The sequence below is a fragment of the Ahaetulla prasina genome, chromosome 7 (genome assembly GCF_028640845.1).
Source record: "Ahaetulla prasina isolate Xishuangbanna chromosome 7, ASM2864084v1, whole genome shotgun sequence".
NCBI classification, from domain to species: Eukaryota; Metazoa; Chordata; class Lepidosauria; order Squamata; family Colubridae; genus Ahaetulla; species Ahaetulla prasina.
The window spans coordinates 91,297,151-91,324,522 of NC_080545.1; the positions used below are offsets into that span (position 1 = coordinate 91,297,151).

Sequence of the window (27,372 nt, forward strand, 5' to 3'; positions counted from 1 at the left end):
GTTTTAATAAGACTAAAAGGTAAAACGATGGAACAAAACAGTTAAAATAGTGGTGGGCTCCAAATTTTTGAACAACCGGTTCTCTGCCCTGACTGGCTGGGGGAGGGATGACGGGGGTGTGTGTGTGTGTCATGTGACTGAGTGGGCGTGGCCAACTCTACATCACTTGTGTGAGTGGTACCTGTATGGGACAGGCAGGGTTGGGGAGGGAATCAGGGGTCTCCGGTGGGGGGGGGGCAGGAGGAAAGAAAGATCCAACCTGTGTGTATGTGAGAGTGAGAGAGACTGCATCAAGCTATACTGAGAAAGCTGGCTGTAAGAGGAAGAGAACCTGGGTAAGTCAGACCCAGACGCTTCCCAGGTCCCCTGATCCCAGAAGTAGCAACCTCACACTCTTCCCCTCTCTGCTAGCCCACTTCTTTGCACAGGATCGCCCAGCAACGGAGACGGAGAGGGAGAAGGGGGCAGCGTTAGCCGCTAGCATTGAGGGGAGAGCGCCACACAGAAATGGCAGCACACGGAAACGCTGCCCTCACTCTCCATCTCCATTGCTGGGCGATCCCATGTGAAGAAGCAGGCTAGTAGAGAGGGAAAGTGTGCGAGGTTGCTGCTTCCATGATAAGGGGACCCGGGACACGTCTGGGACCTGCTCACCCAGTTTCTCTTCCTCTCACAACCAGCTTTTTTGGGGTCATTTTCAGGCCGTTTTTCAGGCCGTTTTCAGGCTGTTTTTTGGGTCACTTTGGACCGAAAAGCAGCTTGGAAATGGCCCAAAATCTGTATGAAAATGTCCCAAAAAACAGGCTGAAAACAGTATGTTTTTTGGCCATTTTTCAGCCCGTTTTCAGGCCGATTTTTGGGCCGATTTTGGCCGGAAAAACAGTCTGGAAACGGCCTGTTTGGGGGGCATTTTCCAGGCCGTTTTTCATCCAATTTTGGCCAGAAAAACGGCCCTTAAAACGGCCAAAAAATGGGTGGAACCGGGCCAGCCGGTGGTCCAGTTTGCCAGATCTCCAAACTGTGTCGAATTGGAACACCCGGTTCTGGCGAACTGGTACGAGCCTGCAGCAGCCCACCTCTGAGTTAAACAAAAGGTAGAAAATCAGCAACAATTACATTCTTCAATTCAATGTATAGAAGAGTTCTTCCGTAAATACGCTATTCTGCAGGCTATTCTGCGAATCAGCACAGTGATTGAGAGACAGAGATTCGAGGCTATTTCTTCTGAACCCAAGAGATCATGTAGAGCAGGAGTGTCAACTCAACGCCCGGGGCCCAGATATGGCTGGTGGGATGCTTAGATCTGGCCTGTGGGGCTGCCCTGGAAACAGTGGAGGACTGGCCCACGGTGCCTCTGCTAGCAAAAACGGAGCTCGGGGGGGACCACAGGTGGCCCTCCGGAACTCCATTTTCATTGGCAGAGGGTTTTATGAGTCCATTGCATCCAAAAATGGAGCTTGGGAGCGCTCGGGCCACCACAGGCGCCTCCGACAGGAGTGATGTCAATCTGGCCACGCCCATCCTGGCCCCCTGAGGTCAAACACAACCCTGATGGGGGCCTCAATGAAATCGAGTTTGACACCGATTTCATGTCGAGCAATGAAATGACTCTCCGGGTTGGTAGGGGGGGGGAGATCAAAGGAAGAAGAAATTTATCTATTTTGGCCCTCGGCATAAATCAGCTGAAGGAAGATCTGGATGTCGAAAATGGGCAGCATGAAACCCTCAGCGTTAACATAAAAGGTGCCTTGAAGACATGCACATTCTAGCCTTCAAGTTCCCAATCTAATCTGTAGTCTGGAATCCGTAGAAAGAAAACCTTTTACGTTTGTGGGATATAGCCATCCAGCTCTGACGCTCTGCTGTACATAATGATGAACAATGAATTGTTTGGTTAGGCCAATTATCTCTTCTAGACTTCCTTTTCCTTTTGTGGGGCACTTGGGGAAGATATGGTGAGATCCATGCCTCCTAGCCCAGCGTTTCTCAACCTTGGAAACTTTCAAATATATGAACTTCAGCTGCTAGAATTCCCCAGCCAACCTCCATCACATATTCCAATGAATCTTTGGCATAAATTTACAGAGTCTTTTGGCAGTTAGTTTGTTTAAGAGGAGTTTCCCCTAACTGAGGTAGATATGCCAGAAACAATGTCAAACATTCCTAGCTGACATATCAATCATCTCTCTCTCTTTGCCACTGTCTGTCTGTCTGTCTGTCTCTCTCTCTCTCTCATCTATCTAATCATCTATCTAATCTATCATCTAGCTATCTAGCTATCATCTATAGCTATCATCTAGCTATCATCTATCTAATCTATCTATCTATTTATCATCCATCTATCTATCATCTAGCTATTATCTATCTAATCTATCATCTAACTAGCTAGCTAGCTATCTATCTCTATCTAGCTATCATCTATCTACCTATCTACCTATAACTACCTACCTCCACACACAAACACACACACACACACATCTATCTGTCTGTCTACCTATCATCTATCTATCTCACGCATAGAGACACAAACTCACATTCATCTGGAAGCAATATTTTGGAAAACATTTTTTTTTTAAATTTTAAGTTCCTAACTCATCTAAGGGAGGAGAAGTCGCTATTTCTTTTGCTTCCAAGTTGAGAAGACATAGAGTCGCTGCACTTGCAATCATTATCTGTTATGCCAACCTGACTGTAGCAATGTTGTGGCTTTATGTTTTTCAACAAGCCCCTCCTCTTACCAAGTCAATATGCTAACTCAATTAAAAGTATGATAAATATTTTCAGCACCGTGGACATTCGTTCCAGAATTGCCCCAGTTGAAATGCCAACGGAAGGCAGAGAGGGTAGTGAATAGATCTTCTCTTAGAGCAGGGGTCTGCAAACTTGGCTCTTTTAAGACTTGTGGACTTCAACTCCCAGAGTTCCTCAGCCAGCAAAGCTTTCTGGTGAGCAAAGCTGGCTGAGTAACTCTGGGAGTTGAAGTCCACAAGTCTTAAAAGAGCCAAGTTTGCAGACCCCTGCTCTAAGAGTGTGGCTATTATGCGCTTTCAAAGGAATTGGTTTGGTTGATTCGGGGCGGGAGTAGGAGAACTCTCTTCTGGAGATTTGCAAAGCGAATTGCTTTGGGCTGGTTGGCAATTGCAGCTTTGACATTTGGGTCCGATTCCATGCTTCCTCTCTTGCCTATTTCCATAGTTTTCTTCCATAGTGTGATCCTTACTGCTTTGTCTAAATCAGGGGTCCCCAACCCCCAGTCTATGGACCGGCACTGGGCCATGGCATGCCAGAAACCAAGCCATGCAAACAAGGGAAGCCCCAGCTGCAGGATGCAGGAAGCATGTGAAAGCAGTCCCTCTCCAGTCCACGGAAAAACCTCTCACCGTGGAACCGGTCCTGGTGCCCAAAAGTTTGTGGGCTGTTGGTCTAAATGCTTAGATAAATTAAAATTAAAATATATGACTTGTTAACCAGTGTTTCTGAATACCTCATCTTGCAACTGAAAAAAGAAGTAGCTACACTATTTTTTGTGAGGGGAACAAAGAGGAAAAAGAGCTGAATTCTTTAAAAGGACTTTTTCAGTGAAATATTCTTTCTGATGATTTCCGTGTCCAGGTATCAAATCCATCATTGTAGCCAGGGATGGGTTGCTGGGAGTTTGCAGCGGTTTGGGAGAACCTCTAGCTAAGATTCTGTGCAGTTCGGAGAACCCCCAAATCTCACTCCTGGCTGGCCCCGCTCACCCCGTATCTCCCAGGTGTCCCCATGCATCCTGTTTTGGATGCAGGTAAATGCAGGGTGCGTGAGGAGGCTAGGGGAGGGCGAAAAATAGGCCTACCAAAAGTTTGGGAAGGCTGGAAACAAGCCCGGAGAGTGCCTCCGGAGCCTGGGGAGGCCATTTTTGCCCTCCTGGAGGTTCAAGGAAAGCCTCCAGAGCTCAGGGAGGGCAAAATCGCCCCCCTCCCATCATGGTGCAGGAGACCAACTAGGCCACGCCACCATGGCCATGCCCACCCAGCACCTGGGCAGAGCACCCCTTGCTAAAAGTTTTGAATCCCACCCCTGACTGTAGCAACACTTTAGCAATAACAATAGCCCTTACACTTATATACCGCTTCACGATGCTTTACAGGCCTCTCTAAGCGGTTTACTGAGTCAGCATCTTGCCCCCAATAATCTGAGTCCTCATTTTCTGTCCTCAGAAGGTTGGAAGCCTGAGTCAACCTTGAGCCAGTCCGGATCAAACTCCAGACTGTGGGCAAAGTTTGCCTGCAATACTGCACGTAGCCACTGTGGCCAATAGCTCCTTATTGACCAATACCGTTTGAAATGAAAACCAGAAATGTTTCTTCTTAACTACAAACAGTTAGTCATATGCCACTGTTCTCTACACACACAACACATCAACTACATTTTTGTGGGTTTCAGTAAAGTCAGGCATAGGAGACAATGTTATTGGGTTGACAGCATAGAATAGAATAGAATTCTTTATTGGCCAAGTGTGAATGGACACACAAGGAATTTGTCTTGGTGCATATGCTCTCAGTGTATTCTTCGGATGGTCCAAGTAGATTACAGCTCTTCCTCTTTACTCTTTCCCATACAGTTTATTTCTCTGAAATTGGAATAATCAATATTCAGATTTTCCTGAAAGAAATTAAAATGTGCAAACCTATAGTAGGAATTAGTTCCATTTGTTTAGAATAGAATAGAATAGAATAGAATAGAATAGAATAGAATAGAATAGAATAGAATAGAATAGAATAGAATAGAATAGAATAGAATAGAAGGAAAGGGTAGAATAGACTAGAATAGAATAGAATAGAATAGACTAGAATAGAATAGAATAGAATAGGAATTCTTTATTGGCCAAGTGTGACTGGACACACAAGGAATTTGTCTTGGTGCATACGCTCTTGGTGTGCATTAAAGCATAGATAGTATTTACTTGTATTATCAGAAATAATACCATGCATTTTCTAGAAAAAAGAAAATCTCTTTTTTGCCCCTATCAGTCCTCATTCAATACGATGAAAGAGAAATCATGTTAGATGTTTATTTCATGAGAGAAGAGGATTTTAGAGAAAAAGGCCGCAGGTAAAGGGCATTTGTTTTGTGAAAACGTTCAAGGGTTGTGTTAACGCTCGATTTTTCGTTCCGCAGTCCAATGCTCTGATGCCTCTCTGTGTATCTTTTCTTGTGGGAACTTCTGCCACTTACCATTTCTTTGAGTCTGGAAATTGTAGACAACAATAACAAGGAGGCTTTGTGTTCATAGAATGCTGCAAAGCGATTTTATGCATGTGTTCAAGAACTTGAGGGTTTTTGTTGTTGTTTTTTTCTTCCTTAAACACTCTGCGCTAAGAGCTGGTGTTTTCTTCAAGAACTCAAAGATGCGGTGACTTTGAGGGTCAGCCAAGAGGATATTGTTGGTGAGAAAACCAAGGGCACGTGAGAAGCGAAGTAGAGATAAGACAAACATGGGGCAAAACCATGAGGGATTGAACATGGAGACTGGAGAGAGAAGGGAAGTCAAGCACACACGGTGCATGAGAGAGAGAGAGAGAGAAATTAAAGCACATACATTGAGTAGATGTGACAAGCTGAGCATATGCAGTGCCTAGTTGGGGGAAATATCTTCTTATATAAATCTCTCGCAAGCAATTAAGTAAAATTCATGTCCCTGTGAATGGCAGGGTTTGGGTGGGTTCGTTTTTGTTTTTTTTTAACGATGAAGGCAGATCTTTACTTGTTTGGTACTCATGCTTACACTGATATTTTTTTTAATTCATTTTTTCCTGGCAAGGTTTATATTCTCCCACCAGGTCCAGTGGAATCGAGAGCTTTTCTTTTGTTACAACTGCACATGGATGAATATTTTTTTTTTTTTGGTCTATGTAGATTTAGATGTTCCAGTTGTAAACTTGGTCCTGATGAGGTTTAAGAAAAACAGTTGCAGGAACTGGGTAGAATAGAATAGAATAGAATAGAATAGAATTTTTATTGGCCAAGTGTGATTGGACACACAAGGAATTTGTCTTGGTGCATATGCTCTCAGTGTACATAAAAGAAAAGATACGTTCATCAAGGTACAACATTTACAACACAATTGATGATCAATATATCAATGTAAATCATAAGGATTGCCAGCAACAAGTTATAGTCATACAGTCATAAGTGGAAAGAGATGGGTGATGGGAACTATGAAACGATTAATAGTATGTCTAGTTTAATGAAAAGAAGGACACGGGGAGACATGATAGCAGTCTTCCAATATCTCAGGGGCTGCCCCAAAGAAGAGGGAGTCAAACTATTCTCGAAAGCACCTGAAGGCAGGACAAGAAACTAATCAAGGAGAGGAGCAACCTAGAATTAAGGAGAAATTTCCTGACAGTTAGAACAATTAGCCAGGGGAACAACTTGCCTCCAGAAGTTGTGAATGCTCCAACACTGGAAGTTTTTAAGAAGATGTTGGCTAACCATTTGTTTAAAAATTTTTAGGGTCTCCTCCAAGGTCTCTTCCAACTCTGTGTTTCTTTTATTGGAACTATAGCTCCAATTTCCCATTCAACAGTGGAAAATGCTAGGTGGTGTTAACTACATGAAGCTCATACTGAGTTTCCTTCAACAGATGGGGAGCCTAGCCCAGTAATAAAGCAGTGTTTTGATTGCAGAAAAATCCTGGTTCAATCTTCAGCATCCCCAGAAAGGTGGAGATATTCCCTAGTCCAGGGGTCTGCAAACTCGGCTCTTTTAAGACTTGTGGACTTCAACTCCCAGAGCTGGCTGAAGAACTCTGGGAGTTGAAGTCCACAAGTCTTAAAAGAGCAAAGCTGGCTGAGGAACTCTGGGAGTTGAAGTCCACAAGTCTTAAAAGAGCAAAGTTTGCAGACCCCTGCCCTAGTCGCCTGGCTTAAACCCTAGAAACCTATTGTCGGTTAGTGTTGACAAAAATTAGGCATGTAATAATTTTTGTCCACTGCTAGTCCAGAAACTAATTAAGTGTACAGTAGCTTCCTACGTTCCTAGGATTTCATACACGATCCAGTTGACAAAGTACAGTGAAACCTATTGATATTAGGGTGGTCTTCATGCCATGTCTGTCAATTGCTCCATTGCTGGTGTGAAAACCACACTTAAACCGGGCTCATCGCTGTTGTGTTATGAGTAAACTATTAAGGGTTGGTGTCTCGGTGATTTGAATGAAGAGGTGGATGATATGTTTATTAGTCACAAATATTGTTATGACACAAAACTGATGGGGTAGCTAATACTCTAGAAGATCAAAACAAAATTCAGACGACCTTGTTAAATTAAAGCTAAAAATAACAGAATTAAAAAAAATCAATTGCCAGAATGCCAAATCTTTCATTGAGGGATTCAAATATGTAGGTATAAAATGGAGGATACTTAACCTGATGGAAAAACGTGTTGGAACTGCAGACGATAACAACCGGAATATGAGTCAGCAGTGGGACTTAGCTTTTAAAAAGACAAATACAACATATGGTTGCATCGATCGAAATACAACTTCCAAATTTCAGGACATAACACTTTTGCTTCATGTATGGCGCTGTAACTTAAAACTGGGCTTTTAGAAAGATTCACATCAAACGGAATCGGCACAGAGCAGAAAACTAAGAAAGCTACAAGAAAAGAATAAGAAAATCAGTACAGTATTTTTTTTCTTCCTTGAGAAAACACAACTGAAAGGGACGGGCACTTTTCAAGTATTTGAAAAGATGTCACAAAGAGAAAGAGCGTGACCTGTTTTCTCTTATCCCAGAATAGAGGGGATGAAATAAATTCTAAGAAAGTATAATGTGGTTAAAGGCTGGGGGGGGGGGGACTTGCAAACAGTTAAAAGCAGCACAGGAGTGGTCCCAATTATCCAGAGAGGTGGTAGACTCCCATTCGCCAAGGACTTTTGAGCAAAGGGTTGACAGTCCTCCGTCTGAGATGCTTTGATTTGAATTCCTGTATTGCGCAGAGGGTTGGACTTGATGGTTTCAGGGACCTCTTTCAATCCTCTAATCCAGGGGGATCAAACTTGATTTCATTGAGGGCCGCGTCAGGGTTGTGTTTGACATCAGGGAGCGGGGATGAGTGTCAGTGGTGGGTTTCAAAAATTTTTACTACCGGTTCTGTGGGTGTGGTTTGGTGGCTGTGGCATGGCTTGGCGGGTGTGGCAGGGAAAGGATACTGCAAAAATCCCCATTTCCTCCCAATCAGCTGGGACTCGGGAGGCAGAGAATAGATGGGGACGGGGCCAGTCAGAATTTTTACAACCAGTTTTCCGAACTACTCAAAATTTCCGCTATTGGATCTCTAGAACTGGTCAGAACCAGCTGAAATCCACCTCTGGTGGGTGTGGCCAGGTGGACATGGCCATCTCAATGTCACTCATGTTGGAGGCACCTGTGGCGGCCCGAGTGCTCTGCCAGTGAAAACGGGCTCCCAAGCTCCGTTTTCGGCTGCGATGGTCTCCTGTAACCCTCTGCCAGTGACAATGGAGCTCAGGAGGGCCCCATATGGCCCTCCAAGCTTCATTTTCTCTGGCAGAGGCACTGTGGGCCAGTCCTTTGCTGTTTCCAGGGCAGCTCTGCAGGCCAGATCTAAGCACCCCACAGGCTGGATCCAGAGTTGGACACCCCTGCTCTAATCCTACGAATCTCTTGACTTTCAACTGACAACTCTCCCTCTTTTGGGCCATAAATAACAATACGTAGGGGAGGAAATGAACCAACCATAGGAGCAATTATTATCAGTGTTTACCTAGGTAAGTGTGAATGAGAAAGGATCAGCTATTATTTAGATAACCTTGAAAATGCAACTTTGGACATAGAGTTTATCCAAAATTCATGTTCGTTGTACTGATGACACTGTAACCATGTCATCCCCATCTCCTTCTGCCTTCCATCTTTTCCAATAGCGGGGTCTTTTCTAAGGAGTCCTCTCTTCTCATTTGCTGGCCAAAGTATTTGAGCTTCAGTATCTGCCCTTCCAAAGAACAGTTAAGGTTGACTTTCTTTAGGATCGACTGACTGGATCTCCTTGCTGTCCAAGGGACTCTGAAGAGTCTTCTCCAGCACCACAATTCGAAAGCATTGGTCACCGAAGACCTTCGAGCAAAGGCTTGACAGTCAGAATCAAGTCTCTTTTTAATCTTTGGCATTGTGGCATTGGGAATGCGCAACAAACCATACCTTGCTAAATTCCATTTCAGAGAAAAAAGAAAGGGAGATAGGAAGGGAGACAATTCATAGATCCATAGATAACTGGAAAGGCAGATCAAAAACACCTCCAATCCCAAATCTATGCCAAGCGGATTTGAAATTTCAAATTAGCATCATCTGGACTGCACATTATCTATCCTTCCATCCATCCATCCATCCACCAATATCTATTTATATCTATCTATCTATCTATCTATCTATCTATCTATCTATCTATCTATCTATCTATCTATTTATCTATCGATCTATCCATCTATCTATTTAGCATCTAGCATCTCTATCTATCATCTACCTATCATCTATCATCCATTGTCTATTTATCATCTACCATCTATCTATCTATCGATCTATCAATCTATTTATCTTTAACATCTATCTATCATCTGTCTGTCTATCTATCTGTTTATCATCTATCTATTTATCATCTTTCATCTATCTATTTATCTATCTATTGTCTGTCTGTCTGTCTATCTGTTTATCATCTATCTATTTATCATCTATCTTCTATCTATTTATCTATCATCTGACCGTTTATCTATCTATCTATCATCTATCTATCTATCTATCCATCCATCCATCCATCCATCCATCCATCCATCCATCCATCCATCCATCCATCTATCATCAAATTTATTTACTGCCCCTTTCATATCCAATTAGACAATTAGACCTACTGGGACCCTTATATTAAGACAACGTATTTCATGTGTAGTCAGAATTCAAAAGCCACACATAACATAACACAGCCCTTTATTTGAACAAAACAGTTCACTTGAGATCTGCAGATGTGGGCCTGATTGAGATCAATTGCAGGGGTGACCCAGAATTATTGATTTCCATTCTTTTTATTTCATCTGTTTCTTCCATTCCATTTTTGCCTACAGTTATTTTTAAGTTTTCCGTGCTTTTACGTTCAGTATTTTGGGATGGCTTACTGACTAAACAACAATAAAGTTATCAAACTGAAAGTAAAAGTTAGCACCTACAGTCCATTGAGGTCCTGCCCTTGGCAGGAAAGTGCTGAGCAACCTGCAGGAAACTCATTGCTATGTACATGTATTCATAGATCAAGATCTTTGATCTATGGATAGACAGCAAAGGTAGGACAAAAATTTTTTTAAAAAAAGGAAGGAGGGGGGAATAATTAAATCATTTGAGGGTGCTGTTGTGTGCTGCAAAAGGCATTTTCTGCTTTACAAGGCACGTTGGCTTGGAACCATACCCAGATCTCATTTCTGATTCTCTTCCCTCTCCTCTTTCTCCTTTTTTTTTGGTCACCATATGATGCTCAGGGACTCCAGAGAGCCTAGCAGAGAAAGAGAGGCAGCTTATGGGCATGATCAATCAGCTGACCAGTTTGCGGGAGCAGCTGCTGGCAGCTCACGACGAGCAGAAGAAATTGGCGGCCTCGCAAATTGAGAAGCAGCGCCAGCAAATGGAGCTGGCCAAGCAGCAGCAAGAACAGGTGAGCGGTTATTAAAAGGGACTTTTAATCTAGTCCTGCTCTGGCATCAGGGAGGCAGGAGATTAGCACTCTATTAACGCGTCTTTATTTCTAAGAGGGGCTGAAATATTCACGGAACTGTTCCCAGAGGGCTGGAAGATTTTTTTTAAAAAAGAAAGAAAGTTAAATGGAATATACAACAGGAGGTGTTATTTTCAGCATGTGGTGGAAGAGAGGAGCAGATCCCCGAGTTTTTGACATAATATTATCCAAACCAGTGGTTCTCAACCTTTATAGTGCTGCGACCCCTCTAATACAATTCCCCACGATGTGGCGACCCCAACCATAAAATTATTTTCATTTTGAATTTATCGCGCCTGAAGCCGTATTGGCTAGCGATCTGAACTGCTTGCGATTGCCTTGAGGATGGAGGCATTAAAGCGGAGACTCCTCCCCTATTAAGTTTATCGCACCTGAAGCCAGATTAGGCTAGCGATTGGGAGTGATTGCAGCTGGCTTGAGAGGGAGAAATCAGAGCAAAGATTTCTCTCTTTTTTAATTCATCGCACCTGAAGCCGAATTCGGCTAGCGATTTGAAGAGCCTGCAGCTGGCTTGTGGAGTCAACCATTGGAGCGCGATTCTTCGACTCGCAAGTATACTTCCCATATTTCCGATGGTCTTAGGCGACCCCTGGCAAATTGTCATTTGACCCCCAACGGGGTCCCGACCCTCAGGTTGAGAACCGCTGGTCCAAACTATGGAGAGTGTGTTCGAAGTGGGGTTCTTAAAACCACCTCCCCCTAATCCTGCTCTTACTTCCCTGCCCCAAAGATCGGGGGTGGCCCCAGGTAGCCCTATCAGAGGGGTGTCCAAACCTGGCAACTTTAAGACTTGTGGTCTTCAACTCCCAGAATTCCTCAGCCAGCAAAGCAAAGCTGGCCGAGGAATTCTGGGAGTTGAAGTCCACAAGCTTTGCTGGCTGAGGAATTCTGGGAGTTGAAGTCCACAAGTCTTAAAGTTGCCAAGTTTGGACACCCTTGCCCTATCAAAAAAGTAGGGTTGAGAGACAAGATTAGGGGCAAGGCACCTTAAATGTGCCTTTCCTCCCCACTCTTTCAGTTTAAAATCCATTTAATTCTGACTCCGTTAAATTTTATACGGCAGGTAGTCCTCAACGTACGACCTCGATCGAGCCCAGCATTTCTGTTACTAAGTGAGGCACTTGTTAAATGAGTTGTATGCCTCGTTTGACGACCTATCTTGCCACCATTGTTAAGGGAATCAGTGCAGTTGTTAAGTTAGCAACACAAGGGTTAAGTGAATCTGGCTTCCCCATTGACTTCGCTAGTCCGAAGGTCGCAAAAAGAGATCGCATGACCCTGGGACACTGCAAATGGTCATAAATACGAATCAATGGTCAAGTGTCTGAAATTTTGATCACGCTACCATGGGGATGCTGCAACGGCCGTGAGTGAGAAAAATCGGTCATAGCTCACTTTTTTCCAGTGCTGTTGTAACTTCAAATGGTCACTAAATAAATCATTGTAAGCTGAGGACTACCTGCCAATAGTTTGAAGTGTTGTTTTAACAAATATGACCCCAGGGCAGTGCAATTGTCATAAATTCATGCCAATCGTGCCCAAATTTTGGTCATGTGGCCATGGAGATGCTGCAACAACAGTCATAAGTGTGAAAAATGGTCATAAATCGCTTTTTTTTCCAATGCTGTTGTAAATTCAAAAAGGCCATTAAGTGAATGACTATAAATCGAGGACTACCTGAACTTTAGAATTACTGACTTGACTATGTATAAAGTTTTTTTACACGGATGTTTGGCTTCTGATACTTTCTCATAATTGTCATAATGTGCGCAGTAAAATCTCAAATCTTCTTCCATTCTGAAATTCATTGGGTATATTCCAGTGGTGGGATTCAGCCGGTTCTGTCCGAACTGGTAGTGGCGACTGTGGGAGGCTCCGCCCACCCGCCTAGATGTAATGCACGAGCACTGCGTATTCGCGGAAGGTCGTGCACATGCACAGAACGCGCGCTCACATTAGCGAACCGGTAGGTAAGATAAGTGAATCCCACCTCTGGTATATTCACTGGACACTCCTACCCATGTTTAACTGAACCATGGCTTATTCGACATAATTGTCTGTGTTTGCCTATATCACACTCAGCCATAAGCCATAAGGATGTGGATTTGCATAAGATACTAATCCAACCTCACTGTCTAGATCACGACTGTCAGTCAGAAGAGGCAAACACCAAATTCCACTTCAGCAAAATTGGGGTCATCCCAAATCTAGGATTAGAATTCATTTATAGTGAAGTAAAAAATGGGCCTTCTTCCAGATTGGACAAACTGACCCGGAATGGGAGAAATTGGAATTTGGTAACATTCATCCTTGGCTGAAACCATTATTTCTCAACCTTGGCAGCTTGAAAATGGGTGGACCGGGAGAGGGAGGAGGGATAGAATTCCCTCTAGCTGGCAGGGGAATTCTGGGAGTTGAAGTCCATCCATCTTCAAGCTGCCATGTTTGAGAACCCCTGACTTAAACTAAATATCTGAAGGATCGTCCATTTGGATGGATCAAGAGGTGGTCCCCGCCCCCTTCCTTTAATCCAAATCTGAATTTTTTGCCACCTCATTTACAAAATAGTTTGTAATTTTTAATAATTTTATTTTAAGTGTGTTATTAAATATAATAATCATTTTAAATTTAGTAATTTAATAATAAATAAATTTTTACTACATACAGGCTTCTTGCCTTCTTTATCCACCCTGAACAAAATCAAGATAATTTTGTAGGATCAAAGGATCAACGCAGGGCAAAAAAAAGAAAAAAAAAAGAGATATAATCAGCAACTTGGACAAAATTAAAAGGAATTAAACAGATTCATGGGGGTTGAAGTGTTCAGGGACTACTTATCATTAGGATGGTGAATGTCAACTCCTAGGCTATCAGTGAGCTTGTCGATCGGAAAGGTTGGCAGTTCAGCAATTCGAATCCTTACTACAGGTCTCCTTCGTGCATAGGGGGATGGACTAGATGACCTCCATGGTCCCTTCCATTATTGTTACAGTGTCTGAGGAACACAAGTTAGAAAACGCTATGGCTTTCGTGGGTATTTACCGTTGTGTCATCCATCGTGAGCCTTCTAATATTCTTAGAATTGGATGAGAAAATATTTTCCAACCACCCCCATCCGAAATCACTTTTTTTCCCGTGTAAGAACACGCTTTCAACTATGACTGCTACACATAATCAATACTTTATTGGATAATAGAATGGATGTGTCAATGGGTTTAATTTGAACAAGACTGTTTATGCACAAAGATCTAAGCAAAGGTTGGAAACACTGGTCTTTTGAGACAGACCCACGCACAGATGCAAACATGCATAACCTGCGCACGCTATTAAATTACATCTACGTGTGTTGACCCTACAGATTGCAAGACAGCAGCAGCAACTTCTGCAACAGCAACACAAAATCAACCTCCTTCAGCAACAGATCCAGGTCAGAGATTATGAATCTGTCCATTATTTCAATTATTTAAGTCCATTTTCCATTCCTTTCTACTGTCTTCGATTCAGAGATGCAGAGCCAGTCATTAACAGAGGGGTTCCGTATACGTAGACGGATGTCAGGTTTAAATTCAGGTTTGTGACTTGAGGTTGGAGTGTAGCGTGTTTTTCCGCGTATAAGATGCTGCTTTTCCTTTAAAACGTTTACTTGAAAATGGAGGGGCATCTTGTACACAGGAGGCCGAGAAGAGAAGGGGTGGCCCATCCCGGTCCTCCAGCTCTGCCGCATATGCCGGACGAGCCTCTACCTTATACGCATCTATATATTTCCTCTCTATTGTAGTTGTTGTTCCTGTATCACATTGCCACTCTAGGTTTCATCTCTATTGGTCCTGTGATGCATTTCCTGTTGTTGTATTACTCACTCTCTAATAAGATGGTTTCTGCACCGTGGTGGCTCGTAGCGTGCTTACTTACTTACTCTACATGAAACACTGGGGTGTCTTCTAGATGGAAAAAATACGGTATATCGGTTTATTCTGGTTGAATTCTATATGAGTGAGGCAGTGGTGGGATTCTCCTGAGTTATAACAATCGGTTCGGTGATTGCGCGCTTTGCACGTGTGTGTAATTTGAACAAATCTTCACTTCTGGATTTATTTGGAGGAGTAACACAGCTGATTCGTGCGGCAATCAGCTCTGCCGCGTGAATCGGCTGAGGAGATAAAAGTAGGAAAATAGTGCGGGCAGGCGGGTGGGCCCATCTGATTGTTGGGGCAAACTGGTTTTCTCCCAGCTGATCGTCGGAGCTACCGGTTCACCCAAACCGGTCTGAACCGGTAGAATCCCACCACTGGTCCATTAAAAGCTGGATGGAAGGGGCCTAAGGAGACACATTTTTATTTATTTATTTGCATTTATATCCCTCCCTTCTCCGAAGACTCAGGGCGGCTTACACTATGTCAAGCAATAGTCTTCATCCATTTGTATATTATACAAAGTCAACTTATTGCCCCCAACAATCTGGGTCCTCATTTTATCTACCTTATAAAGGATGGAAGGCTGAGTCAACCTTGGGCCTGGTGGGGCTTGAACCTGCAGTAACTGCAAGCAGCTGCTGTTAATAACAGACTGTCTTACCAGTCTGAGCCACAGAGGCCCAACATGGGTTGAGGGAGACATAGCTCAAGCCCAGTTGATTTAAATGCCTCTACACAATGTCTCTAACCACAATTGATTTTCGGTGATGCATGGTGTTAAATGAACAGCTGCTTTTCTTGGAAAAATATCTGCAGGGGCCTTTGGAGACACATTTATCACAACCATGAAAAACCCCATTCATTTGCTTGGTAGCTGGCACATTGGTACCGTACATAAACGGAATGGACCATGTCGTTCACGTTCCTTCTCACAATGGGAAGCCAGTTCACACAGAAACTTTTTTTTTGTGGAACAATCATGGCATGTGGGCAGTGCCATCTATCACATAGCCAACCATACAGGTGATGGGGAATTATTTCTGTTGTGGCTGTAAATCCAAGATCCTGTTCTGCGACAGTAGGTAGGATGAAGTGTAGAACAGGGGTCTCCAACCTTGGCAACTTTCAGACTTGTGGACTTCAACTCCCAGAATTCCTCAGCCAACTTGTTGAAGTCCACAAGTCTGAAAGTTGCCAAGGTTGGAGACCCCTGGTCTAGAAAACAAATCTTGCATATTCTTCTAAGGCACAGGGTTATGCAAATGTTCTAACTATGTTCCTTGATTGGTTGGCATTTCTTACATAATTAAAAAGGGAAAAGAGAAAAAAATAGGTTTCTGTACATTAGGAAAATTATGGCCGTAAACAAGTCCAGTAAAGTATATTTTCTGAAAACTTGTTTTTACTACTGGAAGTAATAACTTGCCCATGATGCTCAGTGCAGGAGAAAATTTGGGCTTAATTGGAGGTCTTTTCCAACTGTTTTTCCAAATTCTGCTCATTCTGATCACAAAGTTGACAAAATTGTGAGAAAATGACTGCAAAATGACACATCAATGTTAAGACATCATGGTTTGAATATCTAAGACAACAGTGTTTCTCCTCCTCTTCCTCTTTTGTTTCAAATCCTACTTCCTAGAGCCAATTTTCTATTCTTGTGCACACTGTGTGAAGTGTTCATTGATTTTAATTTACATTACATAAACTATCCTAATTTTTTGAGAGTTGTATTGTCGGAGGATTGATTTATTGACTGACTGATTTGATTTGATTTATATAGCTGCCCAACTGACATATGTGGCTTACAGTTCAATAAATAAAATTCATAAATCACACTGTATAAAAAAAATAAAAATAAAACATGTAGCAGCCAGCCGTCATCCAACCAATTACCTCTCAGCCAGGAGATAGTCTCTATCCCACTCCAGGTTTAGGCATAAAGCCAAAATTTATGGAAAGCCCTGAGGAAGAGGGACAATCTTAAGAGAAAGATGTTGCAAAAAGTGGGCGCCATAGCAGAAAAGGGGCTCTCTTTCTGGAGCCCACAAACCAAAAGTAGCTAGAACATGTCTCTCATCAGGTAGGATCAAGACAAGACATCTGGAAAAAGACAGTATTGTAAATAACCTGATCCCAAGCCATGATGGTCTTTAAAGGTGACAACGCACACCTCGAATTGGACACACACTGACTGCACACCAGCAGTCAGTAACGCTTGGAGAGCAATGGTGTCTCATACTCGGAAGTAATCAGTGCCAGTAACTATCTCCACCAGGGGAGTCAAACTTGCGTCGTCATGGGGGTGTCACGTCACGTATCGTGACTTTCTCCCCCCCCCTTCGCTAAAGTGAGCATGGACATTGCCAGCCCATGACGCATCCGGTCTGCGGGCCGCGAGTTTGACAGCCCTGATCTATACCCATCACATTCTGCAGTATTTGAAGCTTCCGAACGTTGCTCACATAAAGCCCATTGCATTAATCCAGTCTGGACATCACAAGGGCACCAGTGACCTTGAGCAGAGCCTTCCAGAATGGGCACTAATGTACAACCTCAAGTTGTGCAAAAGGCCTTCTTACTCACAGCTGCCACCTACTCTTAGAGACGAGTTACAGCTTGGCAAACTCCTAAATGCCATGCCATGCCATGCTGTGACTTCCCCTTCCTTCCTTTCTTCCTTCCTTCCTTCCTTCCTCCCTCCCTCCCTCCCTCCCTCCCTCCCTCCTTCCCTGTTTCCTATTTTATTTTAAGCTGACATTTGAACCTCCCAATGCCCTGAGCTGAGCATGCTAAGTGGTGAATGTTTTTTTTCAAAAAAAAAAAAAATACAGGGGTCCCTTCTACCCCGTAGAGCTGATGATGGTGTACATTGTTTTCCTCCTACAAATTGTGCTGGTAACGCACCAGAAAACAAACAAGTGTCTAACCTAGAAAATTCCTAGCTAACCCAGGACCTGACACCCATTGCTATCCGTTCCATCCATCTAGCTACAAACCCCATCCTAGGATTCCCTGGCCTCATTTTGTATCCAGTGAGGTTTGGCGATCTCTCTAAAAAACGCATTTCCCTGCGTTCTAAGATTCAGGCTGCCTTGGAGCAAACATTTCGGTTTCCAGACTCCGTCCTTCCTTGGGAAGAAAGGTATTTGCTTCTCCTGGCCGCCACTCTTTTGCAACGTGGCCAACTCCCAGGCATCTCTTACCCCGCGGGCATTTTTAAGAATGCTTTTATTTTATTTATTTATTTCCCGCCATATGCTGTGCATATGGAATGGCCCAGCAGGACGCCATGGGGGCAAAGAGAGGAGACGAAAACTCTTGTCCACTGAACTGACCTGCTATGGGGAGCATTAATACACCATATGATTCGCATCTCAACCATGTGGAGACCATGGAGTCATGAGCACCTTTCCTTGGCAGCCAGAAAAGGCCGTTTCTGCTGAGGGAAGGTGAAAAAAGAGAGAGGGAGAAAGAGAGAGAGGGAGAGAGATGATTGAAGCAAAATAACAATACATTTTTTTTTTTACTGCTGGCTGGTGAAGGAGTTTAGGACATTGTTTTCTTTATATCTCCGTCCGCCCCTAATTGACGATGCTTTAAAATTGAATGACTAGCAGTCAAAACGTGTTTGCTTCAAGCTGAGAAGAAAAATGCCGGTGTCGGTGCTTCCAAACTGATTGCGCTTTGTACACAAGTGACAGCCGCAGTCACTTTGAGTGACTGATAAGTGGGAAGCTTTGCAGCTTATCAAGGAATGTGCAGCCGAATAAGAAAAGGACTTTGAGCCATTCAGATGCGTTGGCATGTTCAGAATCACATCTCACATCCCACATCAGCCTCGGGGAAGAGCTGGGAGACATTGCATACAAGTCAATGTTGTACCCCTCCAGCTTGCTGGCTGGAGGGAAAAACTCAGGGTAACAGGGCGACGTCACACAGTTTCTCGGTGTTTCCCCGAAAAGGACAGCGTTGTTCTGAGTGTCGTAGGCTGATCAGTAGAGAGGGAGGAGAACTTTTGCCTGACCTCCTTCCCTGTGAATTTTATTTTGAACTGAGTGAAGAGCACTGATGATGTCACCTAGTTTGGTAATGAAACGTCTGCAGCCAAGCTCAGAGAGCATCAAGGAAATCAAAGGTGGGGTATTCAGCCGGTTCAGACCAGTTCGCCCGAACCTGTAGCAGAAATCCGCCCACCCACCCCAACTCTATGCCATCCTATTTAGGCACATTTTTGAGGCCGGGCGCATGCGCAGAAGGCATGCGAGCAAGCAAAGCTCATGTGCGGAAGGACGTGCGTGTATTCATATTTGTGAACCAGTAGGGAAAGTAAATGAATACTACCCCTGAAGGAAATGTTTGCAACCAAGAACCCCTCAGTTCAACCCTGAACTACAAATTTTCTCATTTATCGGTTATTTATTCCACCAACTCATGGGTAGGTGGAGTTGCTGATTGGCAAATTGTATGTCCTGTGTTCAGTCTATTAAAAAAAAAAATCACATTGCAGGCTACGAGTAGAGATTCTGTTTTCCAGAACCTGAAGACTCGCTTTGATTTAGCAACAAGAGAGATAGTAGGAAGCAACTTCTAGGGAGATGCTGCCCTTTAAATCCAATATCAAATATTTATTTCGGACACACTTGTTAACAGCTCTTTAAAGCAGCTGCATCTTTTTCTGGATTTTCATAGTAGCCACGTGATCCCGGGAAGTTATACATTTGAGTTAAGAAGGCGGTAGTGAGGTATGACAAATGTTTGCGGGCAGGTGTCAGTACAGCCTCCTGCACCTACGATTCCTATTCTTAAAGCAGCTGCATCTTTTCCTGGGATCTCACAATAGCCACACAGTCCTGGGAAAGAACACATTTGTGCTGATAACTTATCCATCCTCATTACACAGCACCTTTTCAGTCTCAGATCGAAGCACAGCACATCCCTACCAACTTCTTATGCTATATATCCATGAGGTTGATTGGACTATGTGGAATTTCTGGTACAGAAAGTCCTCAACTTACAACCAGGGGTGGAATTCAGCCGGTTCATAGCGGTTCGGGCAAACCGATAGTTGTGACCTTCGGGTGGGCCTGTCCACCCACCCCGGCGTTATGCTGTCCTATTTAGCTGCATATTTTAAGCTGCGTGTACATGCGTATACAAGCACGCACCAAGCAAAGCGCATGTGCAGAAGGCCACATGCTCAAATTTTTGGTGCTAGGGCAAACTGGTTGTTAAATTATGTAATTTTTTTTTTGTCACAACAGTATACATAAGCATCAACATAAAACAACAACCCATCATATAAGCATATATATGAGCAAAAGTATGCAATAACTATATTAATTTGAAATAATGAAAGGAAACAATAGGACAGGAACGGTAGGCACTTTTGTGCTCTTATGCACGCCCCTTATAGTCCTCTTAGGAATGGGGTGAGGTCAATAGTAGACAGTTTTTGGTTAAAGCTTTGGGGATTTTGAGAAGAGACCACAGAGTCAGGCAGTGTGTTCCAAGCATTAACAACTCTGTTACAAAAGTCATATTTTCTGCAATCAAGATTGAAGCGGTTAACATTAATTTTAAATCTATTGTTTGTTCTTGTATTATTGCGATTGAAGCCGAAGAAGTCTTTAACAGGAAGGACATTGCAATAGATGATTCTGTGTGTTAAACACAGGTCTTGTCGGAGTCGGCGGAGTTCTAAGTTTTCTAATCCCAGGATTTCAAGTCTGGTGGCATAAGGTATTTTGTTGTTTTCAGAGGAGCGGAGAACTCTTCTTGTAAAATATTTCTGGACGCGTTCAATTGTATTAATGTCTTAATATCTTAATTATCTTAATTGTATTAATGTCTTAATTATCTGCTTACAACCACAACTGAGCCCGAAATTGCTGAGCGAGACAGTTGTTAAGTGAGTTTTGCGCCATTTTATGATTTTTCTTGCCACAGTTGTTAAGGGAATCACTGCAGTTATTAAGTTAGTAGCATGGTTGTTAAGTGAAGCTGGCTTCCCCATTGACTTTGCTTGTCAAATGTGATCACAAGATCCCAGCACACTGCAAACTTCACAAATACACGCTAATTGCCAAGCGTCTGAATTTTGTTCATGTGACCGCGGGGATGCTGCGAAGGTCTTAAGTGTGAAAAGTGGTCATAAGTCACTAAAAGAACATCCGTAAGTTGAGGACTATGTCGTGTCCCACTCCTCCGCTGACGGCCGGGTCAGGGAAATCCGAATCAGGCTTGCCTCTGCAGCTCTGCCCAAAGTCCTAGCAAAGTCCTCAGAGCAGGCAGGAGACCAGTAAGTGACTTCAGCAAGATAAGTTCGACTTTGCCTGACTCAGAGACTGCCAGAAAGCAGATCCTTTATATAGGCCATGGGGTGTGGCTCCATGACTCAGCACTCATTAAGGCCTGCCCCTCCCTTCCTTCTGTTGCCTCTGCCTATCCAGTCTTCTGATGCGAGGGTCACTCCAATCAGCAGCTGTTGGAAATAAACTTTCCTCAGGCTCACATGCTGTGGAGGAGGGGGAGGGGTCTAGCTGCTCCGTTTGCCTGGGCATGGAGCCAGGGCTGGGGCCGGGGGGTGCTCCCTCCTCTGCAGCCTGCTTAGGCATGGAGCCAGGGCCGGGGCCGGGAGATGCCCCCTCCTCAGCCTGTCTGGGCATGGAGCCAGGGCTGGGGCCGGGAGGACATTCTTCAGCGTTCGGAAGCAGATAAGCAGACCCCGGCTGCGGTGAGAGCGGGCAAGACACAACAGACTACCTGTACGCAAAGTGAATTTTAGGGCTTTTGTTTTTGTTCTCAACATCCAAATGGGGAAACTAATTTTGATCATTATGCAACCTGAAATCTGAGGAACAAGGAAGGCTGTGAGGCAGGCAGCGTGAATCTAGGGACATCTGGTTGTGTACATCCCAACAGTTGTAGCATGGACTTCGGCCCTCCTTTTATAAAGGCTGTGTATAATGTCAAAATTGTGTTCAGTGTGATTTTACGTATGGGATAAGATAAGGCCGACTAGTTTATCCCATGTTTATATTAGGGGAATGTTTATTAATATTACTTAATGCTTAATAATATTTAAAATAGGCATAGTTTATTTTTATGCTCCCTTATGAGCAAAATTCTTAATTCTGGATATTTGATTTTTTTTATTAAGTTTGGAACTTCTATGGAGTTACAAAATATTATTCCGATTGATGGGGCATTGTCTCAATGGTGGGTTTCAAAATTTTTTATTACTGGTTCTGTGAGTGTGGCTTGGTGGGTGTGGCACGGCTTTTTTTTTTAAATTGCATTTATATTCCGCCCTTCTCCGAAGACTCAGGGCGGCTTACACTATGTTAGCAATAGTCTTCATTCTATTTGTATATTTATATACAAAGTCAACTTTTATTGCCCCCCCAAACAATCTGGGTCCTCATTTTACCTACCTTATAAAGGATGGAAGGCTGAGTCAACCTTGGGCATGGTGGGACTAGAACCTGCAGTAATTGCTGGCAGCTGTTGTTAATAACACAGAGGCTCCAGAGGCTTGGTGGGCGTAGCTTGGTGGGTGTGGCAGGGGAAGGATACTGCCAAATCCCCATTCCCTCCCAATCAGCTAGGACTTGCGAGGCAGAGAATAGATGGGCGCAGGTGCAGTCAGAATTTTTACTACCGGTTCTCCAAACTACTCAAAATTCCCACTACCGGTTCTCCAGAACTGGTCAGAACCTGCTGAAACCCACCTCTGCATTGTCTGGAAAATAGTGCCTTCCCAAAGTGAAGAAGTTGATCATCAGCTAAAATAAAGAAGGCCGCATTGTATTAACTTCAATCCTGTATGCGCAATTTTGACATTTTCCTGTAGCCTCTTTGCTAACAAATTGCTAAGATTTGTCCAGAGTGACTCCCAAGAAATGTAAATGTGCCAGCAAATGATTCATTTCCCCTCCCCCCCACTCCTGTTGAAAGCATCATGGCAGCTTCCCTTTTACACATTATCTCTCTAAAGACGAGGTTTTTTTTATTTGTAGGACGTTTAGCAAGTACAATCTGAAGTCTGTATACAAGGTTTCTTTTTCTGATTAGTTGCATTGTACATTTGCTAGAGTTTCTAGCACCCATTACATTTTGCAGGGATGATTTAGTGGTTTAGTGTTACAATACAATTTGAAATATGGTTTTATTATTAGGAATTACATTTCTGTCTCATTCTTCCTTTACGCAAGTTGCTACGGTTTTAAGACAGAGGATCGACGTTTGCCAAGCAAATTCCTGTGGCATTTAACAGATATATCAGCAAAAAAAAAATGATATCACATAAAGATATTAATTTTTAGAAATAGACATATGTCTATTTTTGTACTGAGTGAATATTTAGATGGCATGATTTTGCTGATTACATCCACTTTAAAATACCACCCCAAGCTACTTTTCAGTTTATCAAATGCAATTGTTCTTTGATTTCTTCAATCCCTGATAATTCAATCCAGGTCCATGTAGTTATATTTCCTACAGAAGTATTGGTGATTTCAATATAACCTATTAGATGTTTATATTTCTGGTACTTTGAGATATCCAATTTAATTCCCAGATGCAACTTGGATTTTCCAATATCCCTGATGGTTTTAGTAAATCCGAAGAATGTGAATTCTAGTCCGGCCTTAGACATGAAAGCCAGCTGGGTAACTTTGGGCCAATCCCCAGGAGACGGTGAGTTCTAGTCTCACCTTAGGCCCCAAAGCCGGCTGGGTGACTTTATATGAGTCACTTTTTCTCAGCCCAACTCACCTCACAAGGTTGTTGTCGTGGGGAAAATAGGAGAAGGGAGGTGTGTTGGAAACTGTATGTTTGCTGCCTTGAGTTATTTGTTAAAAAATATCTGCAGGCTATAAAACAAATAAATACAATTAAGAAAGGCGAGAAGAAACTAGAGTTAAAGGTTGTCAACATGTCACCTGTTGAGATTTTAGTTCCCAAAAAAACCCTCAAACCGGCATAGTTAATTGCAAGAATTATGGCAAACACGTGCAAACCCTCAGACCCAATCGTGGAATCCAATTTTTTTTTACTACTGGTTCTGTGGGCATGGCTTGGTGGGCGTGGCGGGGAAGGATACTGCAAAATCTCCATTCCCACCCCACTCCAGGGGAAGGATACTGCAAAATCTCCATTCCCACCCCACTCCTGGGGGAAGGGCCTCTGTGGCTCAGGCTGGTAAGACAGTCTGTTATTAACAGCAGCTGCTTGCAATTACTGCAGGTTCAAGCCCCACCAGGCCCAAGGTAGACTCAGCCTTCCATCCTTTATAAGGTAGGTAAAATGAGGACCCAGATTGTTGGGGGCAATAAGTTGACTTTGTATATAATATACAAATGGATGAAGACTATTGCTTGACATAGTGTAAGCCGCCCTGAGTCTTTGGAGAAGGGCGGGATATAAATGCAAATAATAATAATAAAAAAGGATATTGCAAACTCCCATTCCCACCCCACTCTGGGGCAAGCCAGAGGTGGTATTTGCCGGTTCTCTGAACTACTCAAAATTTCTGCTACCAGTTCTCCAGAACCTGCTGAATTTCACCCCTGATGAGCCCTCACCAACTTCTTGGGACCCTTGGAATGGCTGAGCAGTAATTTTTCTGACCATGGACCTCATTGTCCTGGAGCCTTGGACTCGTTTTTCAGCCTTTACCCAATTTGCTAAGGTTTCCCCATGAATATTCATCTATTTTCCTCTTGTCTTTATTTCCAAAAACTAAAAAAAATCCAACCCGTTCCTTCCTAACTAAGCCCTTCTATTTGAAATGAGTGAGAATACTCCAGAGTAAGGAGAATGGGGATTGTACCTAGGGAGTGCGGGAGGGGGGGCGGGGGGGGGAGAGAGAGAAGAGAAGAAAGCCACCAAACCAGTCCCATTATTTGTTGGAGGTTTTTCTTCTGCACCCATTGTCTGCTTCTCTTTTTGTTGTGCGTAGCAGGTGTTTCTTTCACTGCACCAAAGCTGGCAGTAGAAGAGTTTCTTTTGTGATGCCTCCTTGGAGACTTTTGATTAAACTCTTCTTTATGGCGACGATGCCAAGTTGCACATGGAATCTGTGTGGAAACAAACGCTTTCAACTTCTTCATTTATTCTCATTGCTCAAGCCTTTCTTCCTCTCCTCCCTGCGTTATCTGCCATTTGCCAGCTAAATCTATAAGCAGATCTTATTCCTGGCCACCAATCCTTTAAATAATAATAATAATAATAATAATAATAAACTCTTCTTTTAGCAATCCTGAATGGGTTTTAGCTCTTGGTTTGAAAATCAGTGGTGAACGAAAATAATTAAAAAGGGAAAAAAATGTTTAAGAAATTATTTTTAAAAAATAATAATTAAAAGAAAAGGTAATAGAGTTGTGACGATGCTTATGCCCTACCTTAAAAAAAACTCTCCAGTTAGTACTTTGAAGGAAAGAGGAGGGTAAAAAAGAAAGGAAAGGCCAAAGAGTTTGAAAGAATACAGTACATTTTGTAAGTAAAAAATGGTGGTTACTAGGTGCAAATAGAAATACACATTATTTCCATAGCAAGGAAGACAAAGCAGGAATGGTTTAACTTGATTACTTTATTTAAAGAGAAAAATACGTTCTTATTTGGATATCCTTTCTGGGATTTGGGCTTGTGAAGAAAAAAAAATGAAACTTTGATTTTGGTTTTGTTGATTAGAAAGATTTGGTGTTATAGAAATGGCTAGTTATATATTAATGTGCAAAACTAAAAAGTTGAGCTTGGGGTGTGTTTATCTTGTACTGTGCTAGGAAGAGTTGGTAGTCAATGCCCCCATTTCTTTCTTTTTCTCTTCCCCCTTGTATCTCTCTCACCGCCCTTTCCCCTGTTCTCTTTCCCTCCCTTAATTTCCTATTTTCTTTTCTTCTTTGTATTTTATATAATAAAAAATAAAAATGAAAAAAAAAGTCTCCAGTTCAATCCCTTGTATAAAAAGGGGACAATTTGACAATTTTGAGGGCTGGTACCTGCTTAAAAAGGGCTGAGCTTGTCAATCGAAAGGTCGGCGGTTCAGCAGTTCAAATCCCTAGTGCTGTGTAACGGGGTGAGCTCCTGTTCCTTGTCCCAGCTTCTGCCAAACTAGCAGTTCAAAAGCACGTAAAAAATGCAAGTAGAAAAATAGGGACCACCTTTGGTGGGAAGGTAACAGCGTTCCGTGCACCTTTGGCGTTGAGTCATGCCGGCCACATGACCACGGAGACGTCTTTGGACAGTGCTGGTTCTTCGGTTTTGAAACAGAGATGAGCACTGCCCCCTAGAGTCGGGAACGACTAGCACATAATTGCGAGGGGAACCTTACCTTTTACAAGCTTAGATCGTTCAAAGCTAGATAGACCATAAAGTCTATTCCCCTAATTTTAATGCAATTTCTAAGATCAGTATGAAACCAGATTGGTGCCTTGAGAGATTGTGCCAAAACAGCAGGCTGTTTTGAGGAAAATATTTATCAGAATATCCCTCTCCAGGTAAAGTTTTGGGTAGTTATGAAATATGAAAATATTCAGGTTTTTGTTTTTTTCAGAAAAATATTGCCCTGGATAGTGAGGCTATCAAATCTGTGTGAACAAAAAAATAATAATCTAGAATCACATTTCTCTTACTTCAGCCCAACCTCATTTCTTCTCCTTGAGATTTGAATGTAACAAAATCTCCACAGCTATTACCTTACAGTCATGTCAATCCATGTATATTTTCATGATTATATAAAATCACTCTGGAGAAAAGAAAAAGTCCAAATAAGAGAAAAAAAAGTGGATAATATGGACACTTTTTTAGAGATTTGGAAGGAAGGATTTGAATGTTCAGAAAACAGTGTAGTCAAAATATTTGAATATAACGAAGGGAAAAGCAGAGAGCGCTCTATTGTCAAAGACATGTATTGTGTTTTAAATCTTCATTTTAGAAATAGAATCATCTATTACAATGTCCTTCCTGTCGAAGACTACTTCAGCTTCAATTGCAACAATACACGAGCACACAAAGGATTTAAGCTTAATGTTAACCGCTCCAATCTTGATTGCAGAAAACATGATTTCAGTAACAGAGTTGTTAATGCTTGGAATAAACTACCTGATTCTGTGATCTCTTCCCAAAATCCCCAAAGCTTCAATCAAAAACTGTCTACTATTGACCTCACCCCATTTCTAAGAGGTCTGTAAGGGGCATGCATAAGAGCACAAGCGTGCCTACCGTTCCTGTCCTATTGTTTCCCTTCGTTATATCCAATTAATATAGTTATTACATAGTCATACTTATATATATATGCTTATATATTGTAAAGTTATTACATGCTTATGCTTATATATACTGTGTGACAAAAATAAATAAATAAAAATAAAATAAACTCATCAAACAATACAAAACTACGGAAGCCTTTTCAGTTGTGTCTTTACCACGAGCTAGCAAATCTAACTATCTTGTGGCCGAGTGAGTTTTGCATCTATTCCATTATGTCCGTCTCCATTTTAAAAAAATAAAAACACATTTTTCCTAATATCCAGAACTTCTTGAAATGCATGGATTTTTGTGGGGATCTTCTATTATCCATAATGCTTAAGTGGCATTGTCATTTTATAATATTCTTCCTCAGTGTCTGAAACAAGGGCAAATAACATGGGCCATGATGTCATGCCACAAATAATGCAAA

General features: G+C 42.6%; 1 protein-coding gene across 3 annotated transcripts in view; it reads left to right on the plus strand.

The window, feature by feature from the left end:
• SOX5 (SRY-box transcription factor 5) overlaps nt 1–27,372 on the plus strand; it is a 623,404-nt gene that overhangs the window by 294,308 nt on the left and 301,724 nt on the right. For all 3 annotated transcript variants that reach the window (XM_058191770.1, XM_058191771.1, XM_058191772.1), the window contains exons 5-6: nt 10,526–10,698; nt 14,138–14,206. In XM_058191770.1, the coding sequence (XP_058047753.1) occupies nt 10,526–10,698; nt 14,138–14,206 (242 nt within the window). The remainder of the gene's footprint in view (nt 1–10,525; nt 10,699–14,137; nt 14,207–27,372) is intronic.